The following is a 20,806-nucleotide window of genomic DNA, read 5'->3' as shown; positions in this document are numbered from 1 at the left end:
GACCTATGATTTTGATTCTTTAAAATTAAGAGGAAATTAAATGAGGATGGTTTAATTATAACTACTTACTTGTAGGTGTGGAGGTGCTCATAAAATCTAGAAATAGAAGGAACCTTAGGGATCATCTAGTCTAACCTCCCCCACCACCAACCTTGACCCTGCTGCTTACCCACACAACCTCCTCCTCCTACTCCACCCCCTGCCTCTGCCCTTCCACATATGGGGAAACTGAGAGCCACAAAAATTATGGGACTTGTGTAAAACCAGCTGAAAATGGTAGAGCTAGGATTTGAAAATCTGAGCCTTCTTAATCCAATTCCAGGCTCTTTTATAGTGTCTATAAGAAATAAATTCAGGTAAAAAGTGCCAGTTGTTTCCCTCCAGAAGCCTATTTTCCCCTGTTTTTTCAAAGTGTAGGTGGATGGGAGAACATCCTCTTTTCCAATTAACTGTACCTTTGAGGAGCCTCACAATTGGAACAACAAAGTCAGGAGCCAGAAAACACAGGCTATATTCACCTGGTGGCAGCATATTAACAGCAGGCACAATAGTCAGGAGTCAATAAATGCCTTGGAAGTGGATTTGAATAACCAAGACTTTCAGAAGATCATGGGTTAATATCTGGAAGGGTCCTAAGAGGTCATCTAATTCAACCTTTTCTTTTTTACAGAAAAGTAAACTGAGGCAAATAGGGAGGTGGCTTGCAATAATCACAGAAAATAAATGGTAAGGTCAAAATTTGAATCCAGGTTAAGATAATCATAATAGCAATAATAATAACAACAGCTGACATTTAGATAGTATCTTAAGGTTTGCAAAACATTCTACAGATATCTCATTTGATTCTCACAACTATGAAAAATATTTGTTATTATGTTCCCCATTTTACAATTGGGAAAACTGAGACAGGCAGTGGTTAAGTGACTTACCATGAGTCACAAAGCTAGTTGAGGTCAAATTTCAACTCAGTCTTCCTGACTCCAGGTCCAGCATTCTATCTACTACATCACCAAATACATCATTCATTCCATTTTGTATTATAATAATTTTGAATACTATAATTTGGGGAACTTGAGGGTGGGGAAATAGAATTTATATTTGCACCAATAATCTGTTTTATAGCCTGCAGTATATAAAGCATTTTCACTTATGTTATCTCTACCTATCTCACAGGATTGTTGCAAAGAAAGCAACTGGTACGCTCTAAAAAATCACATAAAAATGTGGACAATTATTATTTCACTTAACCTTCTTATTCATTATTCTCTCCCTTTTTACAGATAAAGAAACTGGGGATCAGAGAGAAAAAGTCCAAGGACATCAGCTGGAATTTTCTATAATAGGATTGCAGTGTTGAAGGGCTAGAAGGGACTGCAGAGTCATCTCCCCCAAAGATCCTCTTTTGATAGACAAAGCTCGGAACCTCAGACAGTGACCTGCCAAGAGCACATGAGTACCAAGATGGGATTTGAACCCACGTCCTTTCACTCCAAATGTAGTGCCTATTACACACCGTACCTTTCTTCAGGGTATATCTGCATACTTTTTGTTTACATCAAATGTTTTCATTGTAGGAGCCTCTTGTATATTTGGAGCGACAATAATACCAGGGACCACTGTAAAACAATGACTATCACTACTGCTGGCACTATCACCCTCACTGAGAAATCCCCTCTTTCCTCCTGCACGTGCACCTTTTTTGTTGCTGTTACACCAGACCTGTGAATGCATTGGTGTAAAGGACTTCTAGTGAGAAATTCCCTCTCCAGCACAGATCAGCACCTGCCTGGGGCACTGAGAAGGGGTTGCATTGCCAAGAGTCAAGCTGCAAGTGGGTGCCAGGTCAGGGACTCGAGCCCAGGTCTACCTGATCCAGCTGCCCAGGCATTACACCACAGCTGCCTCTAAGCTGGGATTCTCTGAATGGACTGGTTGCTAGGAATTGCAGCTGCCACTGGGATCTGCCGCCACCTGGTGGATATCCGCCTGTGGCAGCGCCTGGTTTAGGGTTTTACAGAAACAGCAGCTGGTCTTCCCTCCAAACAATCAAACAACAATAATTACAGTTATACTCGACATAGAGCTTTATGGACTGCATGGGGCTTTATATATGCTAGCTTATTTTAGCTGCACGACAATTATGTAAGGCAGGTGCTATGTAAGACTGATCCAGGATCAGTGACTTGCCCAGGATCACATAGTTAGCAAGAATCTGAGGCAGGATTTGAAGACTTCCTAACTCCAAATCGAGGGCTTTTATCCACTGCTCCATTCGCCTACCACTAACACGTTTTAGTAGAGTAGGGAATCCCTGGACTTAGGATCAGGAAGACCTGAATTTGACTCCTGCCTCAGATACTCTAGCTGTGTTACCTTTGGAAAGTCAATTAACCTCTCTCAACCAGTTTTCTCATCTGTAAAATAGGGCCATGGGGAAGGAGGATAAAGTTGTTGCTTCAGACATAGCCAACTCTGTATGATCGCATTTGGGGTTTTCTTAGCAACGATATTGAAGTGGTTGGCTATTTCCTTCTCCAGCTCATTTTAGAGATGAGGAAATGAAGACCAACAGGGTTAAGTGACTTGTCCAGGGTCACAGAGCTAATAAGTGGCTGAAGCTAGATTTGAACTCAGGAAAAAGTCTTCCTAAGTCCAGGCTCAATATTTCGTCAGGCTCCCATAGGCCAGGCGGCTGTGCTGAAATGTCTGGGCAGCTACCTTCTGGATCAGGTAGACTTGGGCTTGAGTCCCCATACCTGGCACCCATTGGCAGCATGACTCTTAGCAATGCATTGACTCGGTCTCAGTCAGCCTCAGACACAGGGAGTAAATTGTAGAGCAGTTGCTGATCTGTGCTGGGAGAGAGAATTTTCTCACTAGAAGTTCCTTATACCAATGCATTCACAGATCTGGCTTTTTAAAAAAAGAGGTACACATGCAGGAGGAAAGAGAGGATTTCTCTGTAGGGATTATGTACCACCAGCAGCAATATTCATTATTTTGTGGTACAGGAGAATCATTATATTGCACCAAATACACAAGATGCTCCTAAAAAAGAATCATTTGTAAGTAAACAAAAAGTATGCAGATATACCCTGAAGAATGGTCATGTGTATTAGGCACTGTATTTCAAGTGAGAGGACATGGGTTCAAATCCCATCTTGCTACTCATGTGTTCTTAGCAGGACCCTCTCTGAAGCTTTGTCTACCAAAGGAGGACTTTTGGGGAAGATGACCTCTGAAATCCCTTCCAACCCTTCAATACTATAATTCCTATAAAACCTGGGTCTTGGGGTTCTCCTCTCTGATCCCCATTTTCCTCACCTGTAAAAAATGGAGAGAATAATGAAGCTAACAGTGCTGTTGTGAAAATCAAATGAGACAATATGGGTTAAGTGTTCTACAAACCTTAAAAGTGTTATATACAATATAATGATATTTTATTATATTATAATATGCCAGGCACTGAAGTACAAAGAATGAAACAATCCCTACTCCTGAGCAGCTAACTGAATAAATGAGTGCCTTCCTGGATATTTATGCTTTTTAAAAAGGGGGGAAAGTTTATACAAACAGGTTTCCTTATTGAAACAAATGGTATTTGTATCTTGAATTATCCATCATTATGACCAAGACAAGATCAAAGCCAAGTCTTCTGAACTCATACCCATTACTTTTTCCATTCCTGCTTCATTTATGTTATGGGGCAGTTGGTGCGTGCGAATGGGAATGAAGTCTCATACCATCCTGGGACCTACCTTGCCTGCCCTCTGTCGAGAGAAAGCATCCACCAGGGCCTCCACACCATAGTCCAAAAGCATGGAGGTGTTGAATACAAACTGCTCATAGCTGTATTCCTGATCTCCCACCACAAAGGAGTCAGGCATGAGTGGATGCCAGTGGTACAGATGGTTAAACTCCAAGGAGATACGGTTTTGGTACTGAAACTGGATTCCAAACAGCATTTCGGGGTCAAACTTCAGCTTCAAGAAATAGCCACTAAGGTGCTGCACATATTCTTCAATGACAATCCTGATGGTCTCCCCTGGAGGGATTGATCAGGGCAGAAGGGTCAGAGAGGAGAGGGACAACAGGCCATGGCTCCTTTCCTCCCTTTCTTGAACCTCTGAGCTAGGTCATGCATGAGGCCGTATTTAGAGAGGCAGAGCAATAGCATGAAGAAAGGACCAGATTTGGCATAAAACAACCTGAGCTTGTCTTTGATCTACTTGAAGTCCCTGGGACCTTGGATAAGTTCCTTGACAGTCAGACCTCAATGTTCTTATCTCTAAAATGAGAAGGCTGGGCCACATGATCTTTAAAATCTCAAATCTCTAATTCTGACCCTTCAAATTCCCCAAAAGGCTAAAAAGACAGTTCTTCGAGGGGCTCAGGCACCGTCACACTGAGTGAAACCAACCCCCCAGTCTCAGGGAAGGCAAAGGACTTTTTAGCTGATAAGGAAACTAAGATGAAATTACTTGCCCTTGGTCACGCAGCTAGAATCAAAGAATGTCACAGCTGTATTGTGCTTCAACTAATGTTCAAATTTTGAAATGAGGTCATTGAGATCCATAGATACAGGAAATAAGTGGCATAAGTGCATTTTTTTTTATTTTTCAGTCACAGGGCAAAAAGGTGGATGGAGGAAAAACAAATGTTTGTTCATTGAAAAATAAAATAAAGTTTAGAAATGAATATAATAGGATTCAAACCCAAAGGCCCTGACTCCAAAGTCCAGCATTCTTTCCATGACACTACACTGCCTACATAATAACTAATCATAATCACTTTTAGCCAGACACAGAAGAAACTCTTAGAGCCCCAGAAAAGGTGCTTTCTATGCAATTTCTGAATGACCATTAGCCAGTTACTTGACATCATCCTAGGTGCGCCTAGCAATGAACTGATACTGACTACCCTCAGACAGTAAGACTCTAGCTATAAGAAGTAGATGGAGGGAAGGAGGGGGGGGGGGTAGAAGTGGATAAAAAATCACTAGCAAGCACTCAACTCTTGCTTTCTCGTTTATCTTGCATCTTTTCCCCTGCTTTGACTTTTCCTGTCCCTCCTCCAAATCATCCCTAGTGAATCATGCTAATTCTAGTTGAGACAAGTCCCCACCCCATAGCTTCTCTCTAGAGAAGCCTATCTGTTCCAGGGGACAGGAACTAATGAGTCAGAAGGAAATAAGGGGTCAGGGAACGTCACCAAAGTAATGTCAGGGAGGGACCCTTCAGGCTGACTGAGCAGGAAACGATTTGACATTAAGGCAGCAGTGGCCCCCAACCACAGGGATGTTCAGCCCCTGAATCATTCCTCTCTCTGACATCACCAATAAGGAGAAAACAGGTGGGAAATATTCAAAAGAACTCAACTGAGGCCCTCTTGGTTGCAGGGATTCACACAGCTTGGAGGAAAGGATGGAATTCCTCATAAGGGCCTTACTCTTTCCTGGCAGTAGAGGCCTGGTGGATGCCTTATTCTCTCTCTCTGTGGGGACACCAGAGACACTCCAAGCCAGAGTGTTAGATGTTGAAATGGTATGAACTTTAAGATCTTATTAAATTTGAGTATATAATTTTAAATCTCAAGAATTATGATTGGTATCATAGCGTTCATTTGTAAAACATTGGGCAATAGTTTTTTTTCCCCTTATCTTTGTATAGAAAGAATTTATTTCAAAACCAAAAGAATGTCCAAAAGTGTTACTTTACATATCAGTGGCAATCAAAGCTTCACAAATATTAAAAAGCAAAATAGTGATTTTATTCTTCAATCACACAATAAATTAATATAAAATTTATGCTAATAAGTTTGGGCACTAAAACGAGGAAACTTGTGAATGTATAAAGTACTTTTCCTGCTTATACCTTTGCATTTGTGATTATGTCCACTTTCCATCTTCTCTGTTTCATGTTGTCTCCCCATTAGACTATGAGGTCCTTGAGTTAAGAGACCACTCTTACTTTTCTTTGTGTTCCCCTTGGAATTTAGTCCCTAACAAACAACTTGCATTTGATAAATGTTGAAATGAATTAAATCTACTAGTCTAGCTTTCCTTAATTATTCTGAGCTGGATGTCTCTTGGGAAAGAATGTAGACTTAGCAAGGAATGACCATGACCAATGAGAACTCTGAATTTCCCTAGAGAAACAGGTACAACAGGGATCCTAAGACCTTAGAAACTGTGTCCCCGGCTTAGCTTCCTGGAGGCAAGACTGGCTAACACCAGGGGATAACAGGAAGGAGAAACAAGCTTTACATAGCATTTATATAGCACCTTTAAATTTTCAAAGAACTTTACAATTACTTTCTCATTTTATTCTCACAAAAATAACTCAGAGGGAGGTGCTATTGTGATCCTCACTCTAACAATGAGGACAGTGAGGTAGAGAGGACAAGAGATTTCTCTAGGTTCACACAATCCATAACTATTCAAGAGTAAGTTTGAGCTCAGGTCTTCCTGACCCCAAGACTAGTCTCTCTATCCACTGAACCACTAGCTGGAAGGGTGCTCCACCCACAAAATATTAGAAAATAGAGCTAGAATGTCACCAGTGGAAGAGCCAAAGTGATCTAGGAAAGGGAGGTCCAGACCCTTGGCAAAGAGTACTTGGTATACAACCAAAACTCAAACCCAAAGTGCCCTTTGTTTCATTGCATTTCCCAATACTGTTGCTCCCAAGTGCAGGCTTTGATATTCACCTTGAGGAATCTGGACTTGGGGGCAACTTCCACTCACCTATGAGGATGAGTCGGGCTGTCTGAAAGAGCTGCTCATCTTTCCAGGTGGGATGCTCAGCTCTCAAGATGTCACAGACACGGTTGTGCTCCCGAAGCCAGATTGTAGCATACATCATGAGGCCTGGGAGCAACCCAAACACCTCTTGGCCCACGGCCATCTGTTGACTTTCAGGCACATTTGCTGGGTATCTCATGGATGCTTGAGTCTCAGTCACTGATGGTGGATACATCTCCCCATCCACCATCTACAACAGAACCACAGGACTTGATCACCTGTGGAAGGTCAGAGCTCACATTCTCTAGCATCCTACCCTGAACACGATCCTAGGAGAAACATTGGCAAGTGGCCTTCCAGACCTCTCCAGTGGCAGGAAATTCAATACCTTCTCAGGCAGCCAGTTCTACTGCTGGACAGTTCCAATGACTGAGAAACCTTATGCTGGCCTCAGGTCTGTCTCTCAGTTAACCATTCGCATTTCTGTTCCATGTTGCTTTGTAGAAATTAGACATTGGTTGTAATGTCCCCTTCTCCACCCAACAGGCAACCCTGACCCTGGACCCTGAACATACTCCATTTCCTCCTTCTGCATACCTCAGTGGCAATGCTTCATGCAGTATGGAGAGGGCTGAGGGGTCATCTCCACCTCCAAGCAGAATGCCTCCCACCCAAGAAACACCCAAAGGGAAGGCATCCCTTGGCATCCTGGCAGACTGATCCTTTCCCCACTCTATACCAAACCTCTGCACCTATTTCTGGCTATTCCAGGGCAGGCACAGGCTCAGACATCATTTCATAGAACCCCAGAACTACCTGAAACTTGAGCTTCCCATCCTTAAAAAGGCGTAGCTGGTACTGGCGCTGCAGGTTGTCTCCATAAATATGGCCGAGGTCTACCTGACAAGAGAGGGAGGGAAGTCACTTGGCTAGGTTTTTTCTGCCCCTAAATTACAACTTTGGGAGGAAGAAGGGAGAAAATACAGTCATCAAGGCCAGGGAAAAGGACAGATTAGAAAACCATGTGGAGAGTCTCCCAACCTGACAGATCTGAAAGAAAGGAAGTTCCTGAGGGCAGGGACTGGGTACTTAAGTTTTGATTTTTCATTTTTTTTTAACTTTTATCTTCATATATTCAGTGCTGAACAATACGCAGCATATGGTAGAACATTAATAAATGCTTATTGATTGATTGAAATTCTTGGATACCCAAAAGTGTATGCACACACAAAAACACACTGGCAGACACAAATACACAGGCACACAGGCAAAACACATATACATACACACACCTGACATGCATTATATCATACATTTATGCATATGCCAATATACCTATGCAAGTGTTTGCATTTAGAACCTTTGGCCTCATCATTACCCTCAAGCCCCATTTCCATAAAACTTTAAAGTCTACAAAGTGCCCTTTCTTCAACTGTGTGAAGGTAAGCAGGCATTCTGTAAAAGGACTATTAGCCCATTTCACAGAACAATCGATGTCTCAGAGATGAAGTGACTTCCCTAGGGTCACTGATCTTAAAGCACTGAATCTAGAGTCAGAGTTTGTTACTTTCCTCCTATGTGACCTTGGACAAGTGACTTTTCCTTTCTAGTCCTCAGTTTCTTCATCTGTAAAAGGAAAAACCTGAAAAACCTAAGAATTCTTTCAGTTCTCAATATTAGGATGTGATGTGTCAAAGTCACAATACAAGCTCCAGGGTCTTGGGTTCAGGCTTGAAAGGAACCTCAAAGACACCTAGTTTTAATTCTGTAAGGCCTAAAGAAAGATGCTTAGGTCACATAAGTGGGAAGAAAGGCAGCCAGGTTTCAAGTCTGGAGTTTCTGACTCCAAATTCCTCATTCTTTCCACTACCCCATGCTATCTTCATGTCTCCTCCATCCAAAGGTCACTCCCCCTCTAAAAGGGATCTTGGTGATCACGTTCACTTTCCTCATTTTCTAGATGAAGAAACTGAGGCCCCCAAAACAGGACTCATTTGCACAAGATCACAAAGCATATCTTTTGAGTCAAATGTAGAAATCTTTACATTAATTAATACTATATTTAATAAAAAATAAGATTAAAAAAGTATCATGTGGAGTATATCCCCCAAAGGACAGTGATAGAATGGGAATTAATAAGAAGTTGGAGCTCACCCCATGGCCCAGGGCTTTGGTGAAGGCAGGACCCATCTTTCCAGATGTTTTAAAGAACTGATGGGTGAAGTGCTGGGCGAAGAAGGCAAACATGAGATTGGTCCCCTGAGGGTCTGGCACAAACTCTTTCCGCAACAGGAAGCGTCGGGCCAGCAACTCTGGGTCTGGCAGCTCTTTCTTCCCTGTGAGGAAAAGAGCCAGAGTAGGACAGGCTAAGGAAATACCCATGATTCATCCAGCCAAGGACTTTTTTCTCCCTTCAATAGGGCCCAATTTCCCAACTGGACTATGTCAGGTTGAATTAATGGTTAAAAAAGAAAAGAAAAAATGCTCAGGAATTTGGAAAGTTGACTTCTAATCCTTGCTCTAAACTATTTTACCTTGGGGAAATCCCTGAACATCTTTGAGCCTCAGTTCCCTCATCTATGGTAAGACAATAATTTTCACCTTACCTATTCCATAGTACTGTTCTGAGAGTCAACTGAGGAAATCACAGAATCTCAAAGTCAGACAGTCCCTAAGAGGTCCTCCACTCCAAATGGCTCCTGAACTTCCTTTACAGGGATGACCCAGATTATACTAGCAGACAGTAAAGAGGGAATTCACTTTTCAACATGTGGCCCATTTCACTTTGGATTAGTTCCAATTTTTAGGGGATTTTCCATTATGCTGAATTGAAATATACCTCTGCTGTGGCAATCACACTCTCCTATGCCCCCACCTCACCCTTCATTACTAGTTTTGTCCTTGGGTGGGACCAAGCAAAAATCTAAAATCTCCACTTCACATGACGTTTTCACATACTTGAAAAACAATATCATGTCCTCTCTAAATCTTCTCTTTCCCAGGTTAAATATTCCAAATTTCTTCAACTGACTCTCATATGGCATGGACTCACCATTCTGTTTATCCTCCTTGGAAACTACAAGATTGCCACCGTACCTCCCTGAGACACCACATCTCTATTACTTATTGTGTGGTTGAGAGAACTCTGGATATGGAAGAAGAGGACCTAGAGCTTACTGACGATTTATTGGCTGCTGGACCTTGAGAAAGTCACTTAAGCTCACTAAGCCTCAGTTTCTTCCTCTATCAATACAGGAGCTAGACTAGATGATCTCTGAGATCTTGTCTAGCTCTAAATCCTATGACTCTAACATAGCCTAACAATGAGGAGATCCCCATCACTTAATGCTGACCCCTGGGTTGCTATCATTTCCACTACCCCTAAGCCAAGGAATTACCTTTGACCCCCATGGGGGTAGGACAGTCTTCAGGTACAGGGGCTAGAACTCGAGTATAGAAGCTCAAATTGGCATAGGACTCCCAGCTAATGAAGCCGTGGTACGAGTTGTAGGTGGGTGGGCTGGGAATCAGGTTAGCTCGAACTTTGGGAGAAGAAAAACAGAACAACCACTTAGGCACACGGGCCTTCAGACCACTGTCCCTAGCAGGAGAAGGAGACTGGACCCTTGGGTTCAGAGTGCTCACAGGGGGAAGGGGAAAGAGGAGAGAGACAACCTTTACCCTCAAGAAGCTGCCCAAGCTGATAAGGAAGACAGGCCCTCCCCTCCAGGAACATCACCCTAATCTACAGAAGGAGATATGGGACATAAGTTTAAGGGAACCCCAGGGTTCCAGCCTAGCTCATAAAAGTTTTATCTGACATCAAACTGCCTTCAGTATTCATGTCTGCTGAGCCTTATCAGATGCTGTGAATTCCTCTAACTTAGTAAAGCAGGGCGCCTTGGTTTGATGTTCCACAGATTAACTGGAACACAAGGCCTAGACCCACCCCAAATTCATTGTTCCCTTTGCTATCTCCTGAACCAATATACTCACTCCAGACCCAGTACCGACCCTCTGGTCTGCCTGGGCAAGCTGAAGTGGTGACAAATTGGGGTAGGAAATTCAAACATTCTGGGTACTATCTTCAGGCATCCTAAGGTCTCTCCCAATTTTAGCATTCTGTTTTTTAACATTCTATATGCTAAGGTTTCTTCCAGCTTTAACTTTCTGATTTTAACTCTCTAATTTCTGTTTTAAGGTACCTTTTAGATTAAACATTAACCCTTTAAGTTCTCTTCTAGATCTTTACCAGTACTAAGATAAAGGATACTCATGGATGGGCATCTTTCCAAAGTGTGAGAGGGGTTGGAGTAGAGACATACCAGTAAGAACAAGCCTCATGAGAACGTCTCTGATGAAGGTAGTGTTGATAATGTTCCAGATCCAGCGACCATGGGTTAGGATGAAATGGTAGAAGGAAGGGCTGGGTCGCAGGGCTTCCCGGATCCTCGTCCATAGCTCCGCTGGTGTGGTAGTGGGGAGCAGATGGAAATTTCATCAGACTCCCTCCTCCCCAGGCTCAGATACATGTAAAATCTATATGAGATTGCTTACCCTTCAAGTGGCTTGAGAGGTTGGGGGAGGTAGGGAGGGAGGGAGAGAATTTGAGATTCAATATTCTTTGAAGAATGTTGGAAAGTGTTTTTACAGGTATTTTGGGGGGGGGGATAAAATGAAAATTAAAATAAATAACTAACCAGGCTTAGATACAAAAGTATAGGAAGGATAGGGAACCAAGGAAGGAACGGGGAGGAAGTAAAGATGATAAGGGATGGGGACACTGGGAGCAATACTCACGGGTGGTGCAATTGGGCCCATAGTAGCCAGTTCGGGTGCAATCACACTGGTATTGGTCTAGGCCAAAGCGCACACAGACACCTTTGTGTTGACATGGGAAGTAGCAGCAGGGATTCACTGTGGGGAGATGGTAGGATACATAATTATAAATAAACCACCTCTGAGTACTCCATAAAATACTCCCCCAAAACTTACCAGTGACCAACCCCCAGAACACACAAAGTGCCCATAGCATATCTCTCCCATGTTCTCTCCTCTGAACAAGTGCCACAATGACACTCACTCCTCCCTAAGACAGACACATAAAATCATGCAATTTGGACCTGAAAGGGGTTACAAGTGGGATCTATCCACTTCCCTCTTTTTATAAACAAGAAAACACAGTCCTACAGAGGTTATATGATTTTCCCAATGTCACAAAAATCATAAGGAGCAGGGCCAGGCTTCAAATCCAGGTCCTCTGACCCCAAATCCATTCCATTAGATTTCCTCCCATCCTCCCTCCATTCAATGCTGGGACTTTCTGAGAGGAATATACAGCACCCCTGTCATTCCTTCTTCCCACCTCACAAGCCATCCTAATGCTACTTGTTTCCACCATTCACCCCAGATATTCAAGCATCCAAATTATCTGTCAAGGAATCTGGTAGAACCAATCCTAAGTTAGATCACAAATACTCTCCTCTCAGAGTTTTTGTGGCATTGATGTTTTGTGAGTCTCTGCTTATCACTCTGACCAATCCTTATTTTCCTTTACAGAATCCTTACCCATGCTACATTCCTATTCATGGGTTTATTCTAAAGCTATGTCATTTCTTTCTCTATTCTTTCTCTATCCACCTTCTCTTGGTAATCTTAATGGTTTCCATGGCAACAATTCATCTTTATGCAAGCAACTCTCATAACTAAATATTCGACCTTCATTTTTCTTTTGAGTCAGAACAGAGTCCAGTTGCAGTTTTGCATCTCTAATTCCCAGTTGGACTGGTCCAGCTGCATGTCCCATAGGCATCTCAAATTCAACATGTTGAAAAATAATGTCAGATCCAGATAAGATGGCTGCCTGAATGGGGGTGCCTTGGTTCCCACATACTCATTCCCACAATAAAAAAGGCCTTAAAACACCAGGTCAAACCAAATAATGATCAAGAAATATGATCAGAAACTATAGCAAATATCTTCTTTCACCCCCAGAACTATCCAAAGAGTCAACCACAGGCAACAGGAAAGGGGGCTGCCATAGAAGCCAAAACAAGTGCAGGCAAACAACACAGTAGCTTACCAATATGGCCACAGAATGGCCAGAAATGTCTGTATCCTGCAAAGTTCTATATTCAGAGGCAACAAGAACAGAGACTTCCATGTGTAGTGGGAGGGAAGGAAAACTACAACCTAGGAACTTAGAAGCAATTACAAATGCAGTGACAAATTCCAAGCATAGGAGTAGGGCTCAGATCAGAATCCCCAAGAACTCTAGACCTCTATCCTGAGATATCATAAAGGGCCCTGAATAGCTAATAATCTGAATCTCAAAGTTCAAAGGGGAACCTAAAACCAGCAGTTAGAGGTCAAGTAGATGGATGACACAGTGGACCAGAAATCATGAAGGTTTGAGTTCAAAACTGGCCTCAAACTCTTAATAGCTGTGTGACCTTGGGTATTCAGTGGACACTGAATTTCTTTTTATCTCAGTTTCTTCAACCATAAAATGGAGATAATAATAGAACTTACCTCATAGAGTTGTTGTGAGATAATATTTGTAAAGCACTTAATGTAGTGCCTAGTACAAGGTATGTATAATATAAATGCATGTTGCTATTATTATTATTATTATTATTATTATTACTGTTATTATTATTATCAGATTAGGGAACTGTTGACCCAAGTTAGGAGACAGATCAAGTAGAGCTGACCACTCCACCCAAAAGGAAATGGATCCTTGACTTGGTAAAAAGTTCTAGTTCAGAAATTAAGGCTAGAGATATGGATAAAAACAAGAAGACATGGACTACTATAAATAATTGTGATAAATCCAGAGATATCCAAAAATCCAACAGTCAGAAGACCTATGTCAGAGAACAAGCATTTTTAAAGAATCTACTATGAGCCAGGCACTATGCTAAGTATTTTACAAATTAAATTTCTTTTCATCCTCACAAGAGCTTTGTGAGTTAGGTGCTATTATTATCCTCATTTTATAGTTGAGGAAATTGTACCAAACTGTCCAGTTGAGTCAAACAATAATTAAGTGACTTGCTCAGAGTATCATAGCTAGTATGTCTCAGAAGCTGTATTTAAACTTCCTGACTCTACGTTCACTGTTCTCTCTGATACACCAGCTAGCTGAAAGAGGAAGTGATCCCAAAGCAAGAAGAAACTAAAAAGAGAAAAAATGGATTTTCTATAAGGGTTACATGAAGTTACTTCTTGCTTTACAAGAAGTAAAGCAAAAGATAAAAATCTAAACAAAAGATTTCTATTTGGTACAAAGAATTGATAGAGTAATAAAGAGCTTAGAACAGAAAGTGGGAAACCTTAGTTTTGCACTAAGCAATATAACCCCTGAAAATTAGAATTGACCAAACAGAAATCAATGACTCCATTGAGTTTCATGAAATATTAGATTAAATTTTTTAAAAACTGGGGGGGGGGAAGAAAGAAAATGTAAGATAGTTGGTATTTTTTTAAAAGCTGATCTAAACAAATAAATAAATATTTTTTTTAAAAAAGCTGACCTACAAAAAGATCAAGGAGGGGCAGATATGTGGCTCAGTGGATAAAGTGTCATACCTGGAGTTGGGAGGATCTGTGTTCAAATCTGACCTCATATACTTCTGAGCTGTGTGACCCTGGGCAAGTCACTTAACCCCAGTTACCTAGTCCTTACTGCTCTTCTGCCTTGGAACCAAATATTAGTATCAATCCTAGGTCAGAAAGGATTTTTTTAAAAGAAAAAGATCAAGGAAAGACCATCAAGGAATCACTGGACATCCCCAAAAGCATGATTAAAAAAAACAATCTTGAGCAATATTTCAAAATGAAAATACCAAGGAATATTAGAGCCAAAATCCCAAGTCTCCATATCAAAGAAAAAAATATTATAAGTTCCACTACCAAAGGAACATAGTCATGATAATATAAGACCTGGCAACCTCCATTATAAATTAGAAGAGATCTTGGGATGCAATATTCCAAAAAACAAAAATAAAGGCTTGTAGGCAAGATTAATTTACCCTGCAAAGCCAAATATAACCCTTCTTCCCATTCCTCCCCCCCAAAAAATGGATCTTTAAAAGACTAGAGGACTTTCAAGCATTCCCAATGAAAAGTCCAGAGTTGACTAGAAATTATGAAATGTGAACCAAGACTCAAGAGAAACTGAAAAATAAATTGGTCTGAGGAATTAGAAGGGGCTTCAAGATAATGAAGGCTTAACATTCTAAAAGGTAGAGAAGAAACAAGTGTCTCATTGGGACTTGGATATGTTCAAAGCACTTTGAAGGAGAATCCTATGCTGAGTTTTTTCAAAATGAGAAACAAAAGAGAGGATAAAAGAAACATATATGTGTGTATATTATATACATATAAAAGAGGAAGAATGGGGTGGAATTTACTATTTCTTATAATTAGGGCACTGTGAAGAATTTATCAACATAGAGGAAAGGCTGAGGGGAGCAGACATGAGATAAACTTCATTCTTATCTGACCTAGACAAATGGGGGTCGAACATACACACAAAGAGGTTTGTCTAGAAATATATCAAACTCAACAGATGGATAAGCAAGAAGAGGGAAAGAAAGAATTAAGAAAAAGGATAGCAGCAGGTAGGTGGCTCAGTGGATAGGAGAGCAAAGCCTGAAGAGAGGAGATCCTGGATTCAAATCTGGTCTCAGACACTTTCTAGCTGTGTGATACTAGGAAAGTCACATAACCCCAATTACCTAATCCTTACCACTCTTCTGTAGTAAGAAACTTGGTATCAATTCTAACTCAGAACGCTTAGGGAGGGAAGAGTCCCAAACAAACCAAATGTTCTGATCCTGAAGGAAATATTAAAAGGGGAAAAAATAAAAGCAAAGAATTGGAAATGGAGTGCCCATCATTCAGGGAACTGCTGAACAAATTGGTGTGTTTATGAAATGTAATATTACTATGTCATAAGAAATGTCAAAAGAGAATCCTGGGAAATATGAACTGGGTCATCTGAGTAAAGTAAGCAGACTCTGGAGAAAAAAATTATGTAATGGTAACAACATTCAAAAACAACTTCAAAAGACATGAGGATTCTGATTAAAATAATGACCAATCACATTATCAGAGATCAGCAATTAAAGATGCAAAAGGAGACACATTTTTGCCCATGCCACTGTGTACATTTGTTTTGTTTAGTTACACTTATTAGTAACACGGGTTTTTTTCTGTTTTTAATTAGAGATGAAGTTTAATTTGATAGTAATGGCAATGCAAAAAAAAAAAGAAAACAAAAAGAGGAGATCCATTGAAACGTTTTTAAAAGCAGTCAGAGAAATACAGAAGTTCTGAAGGAAGCACAGAAAATAAGACTTGAAAGTAAAGGGTTGAATTTATTATATGCTTTTTAAATAAGCAAACAGTACAAAATAGAAATTCACAATTTCATACACAATCCTCTCTTTGTTTTCTAATTTGCCTATGGAGATGCTTATGTATTTTTTATGTAAAGAAAAAAGAAGGCAATGTTATTATCTTTTCCCTAAAGCCACCCTTTCTCCTAACTTCCCTATTTGTGTTGAAGGCAACATTACCCATCCAGTCACCCAGGGCCAAAGTCTAAAAGTTGTCTTCCACTCTTCATTCTAACTCACCCTCCCATATCTAATCTGGCATTTCTGTCCCCAGTACATCTTACAAACATACTCTTCTCTTGACATACCATAATCATCTCAGTTCAGGCCCAGAATATGTCTCTCTCTTTAAAAAAATCCTTCCATTCTGTCTTAGCTTTGATACTAGGTATCAGTTCCAAGGCAGAGATGTGTCTCATGTGGAGTGCTACAATAACCTCCTTCTAATTGGTCTCCCTAAATCTAGCCTCTGCCCTTCTCCAAGCCATCTTCTTAGTAACTGTCAAATTGATAGTGCAAAAGCCCAGGTCTGACCACATCACTCCCTACCTCAAGAAGTGCCGATGGTTCTCTATTGACTTTAAGATAAAATACAAGTTCCTTAGATTAACAGTTAAAATCTTTTATAATTTGGCCCCAGGTTTATTACCCAGTAGTATTCTTCACAAACTCCATATTCCAACCAAACTGGACTTCTTGCTGTTCTGGGAAATAACATTCTCTCATCTCTGTGCCTTTGAACAGACTGACTTCCATGAACAGAAAGGAGAAAATAGGCCTCCTCCTCTAGGAGCCCACAGTCTAATGGAGGCAACAACATGCATACAACTATGTACTTACAAGATAAATATAGGATAAATTGGAGATAGTCTTATATAAGGAAGGCACCTAGGTTAAGGAGGACTGGGAAAGGCTTTTTGCAGAAAGTAGGACAATAGTTGGGTCATTAGCTGAGGTTTAAAGGATGTCAGAGAAGGTAAGAGACAGAGATCATGAAGATGAGTGGTCTAGACATGGGGAATAGCAACCAGTAAAAATTCCCAGTCAGGAGATAGAGTGTCTTATGTGAAGAACAGCAAGGAAAAGAGTGTCACTAGATGACAGACTACATGGTATGGAATAAGGTATAAGAAGACTGGAAAGGTAGGAAAGTGAATTTGAACTCAGGTCTTCTGACTTCATGGCTGGGTTCAAATTTTGGCTCTGATCTCTTCTTCCATAGCATAAATATTATAATACCTATTCTAGCTACCTTAAAGGAATACAATATAAAATTTTTTAAGTAGAAAAGAGTAAAAAAATGATTATAATAACTTTGTGTTTGACAAATGTAAAGATTTAAGCTCTCACTGTTTAGTAAAAAGTGTTGGGAAAACTGGAAAGCAATCTAGCAGAAACTAGGGATAGACCAATATTTTATACTATTTTTCAAGATAAGGTCAAAATAGATATATGACCTAGATATAAAGGGAGATATCCTAAGTAAACATGGAACATATTACCTATCAGATTTGTGGAGAGGAGAATTTATGAGTAAACAAGAGATCGAGAGCATTGTAAAATATAAAATAGATAATTTTGATTACATTAAATTTAAAAAGTTTATACAAACAAAATCAATGTAGGTAAGATTAGAAGGAAAGTAAAAAATTGAGGGGAAAATTTTATAGACAGCCTCATATCTCAAATATAGAAAGGACTTTGTTATAATTTACAAGAACATGAGTTGTTTCTCAACTCATAAATGATCAAAGAATATAAAGAGACATTTTTGAAGGAATAAATAAAAGTTATAGTTATATAAGAATGCTCTAAATCATTATTGATTAGAGAAATGCCAAATTAAAATAATCTTGAGATGCCTTCTCACACCTATCAGATTGACTAAAATGATAGAGGAGGCAAATAACATATTTTGGAGAAGTTGTAGAAAAATTGGAACATTAATACATTGTTGGTAGAACTGTGAACTGATTTCACCATTTTGGAGAGCAATATGGAATTATGCCCAAAAAGTTATTAAATTGTATATTCCCTTTGACTTTGCAATACCTAGCAATTAAGTCTATTTCCCAAAATGATCAGAGAAAAAGGAAAAGAATGTATATGTTCTAAAATATTTCTAGACTGTCTCTCTCTTTTAAAAATCCTTACATTCTATCTTAGATTTGATACTAGGTATCAGTTCGAAGAGTGATAAGGGCTAGGCAATGGGGGTTAAGTGACTTGTCCAGGGTCACACAGCTAAGAAGTATCTAAGGCCAGATTTGAACTCAGAGCCTCCAATCTCTAGGTCTGGCTCTCTATCCACTGAGCCACCTAGCTGCCCCTAGAATCTATCTTTTTGGTGGCAAAGAACTGGAAACTGAGGAATATCTAAATCAACTGAGTAATAGCTAAATAAGTTGTGGTATATGACTGTGATGTAATTCTACTATGTTGTAAGAAATGATGATTCAAAGGATTTCTGAAAATCTTGGGAAGACAAGAACTAACGAAGAGCAAAATGAATAGAACCGTAACTTCCAGAAGTAGTGAGGTGACCATTCCCTATACTCTGCTCTCACTAGACCTCATTGTTAGTGTTGTTGTTCAGGGGACTTTAGTTTAAGAAAGTCCTGGATAAGTTGGAAAGTGTCCAGAAGAGAGTACCTAGGATGATGGAAGACCTTTGAATCCATGTTATATGCACATTGACTGAAGCAGTGATATTTGGCCTGGAGAAGAGAAGACTCAGAGGGAACATGGCCGTTGTCTTTAAGGGTTTTGAGACTGTCATATGAAGGAGAGATGATATTTGTTCTGGGAAGAACAAGAGAAACACTGTGGGGCAAAATACCTCACTCACCCCCACCAAAAAAAAGGCAAGAAAATGAATTCTGAACACAATTAGCTAGTGATAGTGGAAGATCTCAAGATTATACCATATTAGAATTGGTTAAGGAATTTGGGGTATTTAGCCCCAAAATGAGAAGTCTTAGGGATCACGTCATAGTTATCCTTCAAGTAACTGAAAGACTGTCATGTGGAGGATGGATTAAATATGTTGTTCTTGATCCTAAAGAGCTGAACTAGGACCAACACGTAAAAGTTGTAGGAACTTCATAAGGAAATGCTTCCTAACAATTAGAGATACCTTGAAAAAGAATGGGCCACTTGGGGAGATAATAAATGGGTAAGCCTGAGTTTTCAAGAGATAAGTCAGTAGGACTTTTCTGTCTAGCTGCTGTTGGGTAAAAGAGACAAAGGAAGTCTCAGATCCTCACCATCTGAGACTGATCTGTGGCCCACGAACACTAGCCCCAGTTCTTTGCCTTTGGTGTCTGTTCTTTTCTATTTCAGGAGAAAGGTAATGGCAATTGGCAATATGAAATTCAAATAAGTCAGGAGAGAGACAACTAGAATTTAAGAAGTGAGACACCAACAGCCATTTGCTACCTAGTAGAGACCCAGACCAGAATTTAGGGATGGAGAGAGGGGAAACTATAGAAACAGAGCTATGTCTGAACCCACTCTCCTTAGGCACAGAGGCAATATAAGGGAGCGTGGCCACAGGTGTGGATAGAGAAGAAGGGGAAGAGGCTGGTCACCATTTTTGGGGGGAACACAGAAGAAGACATTCTTCTTCAGGAAGAGGTTGATCACAGTCCTTTCCCATTCAGCCAGTCTCTCAGGCCACTGCAGGACTCACTCTGGCCTCAGTATCTGTAGGTTCCTGCCCAGAGCATTCTTCAGGACCCACCCATCAATCTTCCAAAGAAAGCTACTTCCTCCACTGCCTCTCAAAGTCTGGCTTGTGGCACCAAGTGCCAGCAAACTAGCGATAAGAGGCTACCCTACTGCTTTGGGGGATTGTCACTTCCTGCTGAGTCAGACTGAGGCCCACTGGGCAGAAGAAGGGGGGATGGGGCCATGGAGAAGGGATATGGAACAGAGTTGACAGAACAGAGGCAGCAGCCTGAGCCTGAGAGGGCATGGAAGGCAAGCTGTCCCTGGCCATCTCTCATGGCATCTCCCCAACTCAAGCTCCTTCTCTAGCCCCAGGAAACAGGAAACTGCAGTCAAGGCAGCTAAAGAGTTCACAAAGCAAATTCCTAATTTACTCTGACCCTGGCCCTTTTTTATGATACCTTGGCAGTAGCACAGTAGAAATAATCCTGAACTGGGGCCTGAATCAGCCCTGTCTCTGCTGCTATTTACTGAAAGACCTTGGAAAATAACTATCTCTCAGTCTCAGTTTCTTCATCTACGAAATGAGAACTCTAAACTAGATGGTCTCTCGAGTCTCTTCCAGTTCTGACACTTTATGTCCTACATTCCCTTATTTAGAATTCTCACATTCTATGACTTTCATTTTCTAAGACTAATTTTTTACTTTCAAAACCATTATCTTTTTGATCTTCACAATACCTCTGCAAAGTAAACAGGTATATGTGTCATCATCCCATTTGACAGATGTTGAAATTGAGAGTCAAAAAGCTGAAAGGTTTGATTAAAGTCCAGAGTGAATCAGTAAAGGAGCCCCAAGAGTCTCCTAATCATCCACATATTGGGAAAAGGAATTAGAGAATAAGCATTAAGTGACTGTTATGTTCCAGGTTCTATGCTAAGCACTTTAAAAATATCTTATCTGATCCTGACAACAACCTTGGGAAGTGGT

General features: G+C 40.6%; 1 protein-coding gene across 3 annotated transcripts in view; it reads right to left on the bottom strand.

Moving 5' to 3' along the window:
- Positions 1–20,806, bottom strand: part of LOC100016779 (prostaglandin G/H synthase 1) — a 63,453-nt gene that overhangs the window by 11,705 nt on the left and 30,942 nt on the right. For all 3 annotated transcript variants that reach the window (XM_056812097.1, XM_056812098.1, XM_056812099.1), the window contains exons 3-9: positions 11,543–11,659; positions 11,068–11,208; positions 10,141–10,284; positions 8,897–9,078; positions 7,559–7,642; positions 6,746–6,992; positions 3,759–4,045 (exon numbers count right to left, since the gene is read on the bottom strand). In XM_056812097.1, coding sequence (XP_056668075.1) covers positions 3,759–4,045; positions 6,746–6,992; positions 7,559–7,642; positions 8,897–9,078; positions 10,141–10,284; positions 11,068–11,208; positions 11,543–11,659 — 1,202 coding nt within the window. The remainder of the gene's footprint in view (positions 1–3,758; positions 4,046–6,745; positions 6,993–7,558; positions 7,643–8,896; positions 9,079–10,140; positions 10,285–11,067; positions 11,209–11,542; positions 11,660–20,806) is intronic.

The sequence above is a fragment of the Monodelphis domestica genome, chromosome 1, assembly GCF_027887165.1.
Source record: "Monodelphis domestica isolate mMonDom1 chromosome 1, mMonDom1.pri, whole genome shotgun sequence".
NCBI classification, from domain to species: Eukaryota; Metazoa; Chordata; class Mammalia; order Didelphimorphia; family Didelphidae; genus Monodelphis; species Monodelphis domestica.
Note: the sequence above shows the minus strand (reverse complement) of the source record. Positions and strands in the feature narration are given on the sequence as shown.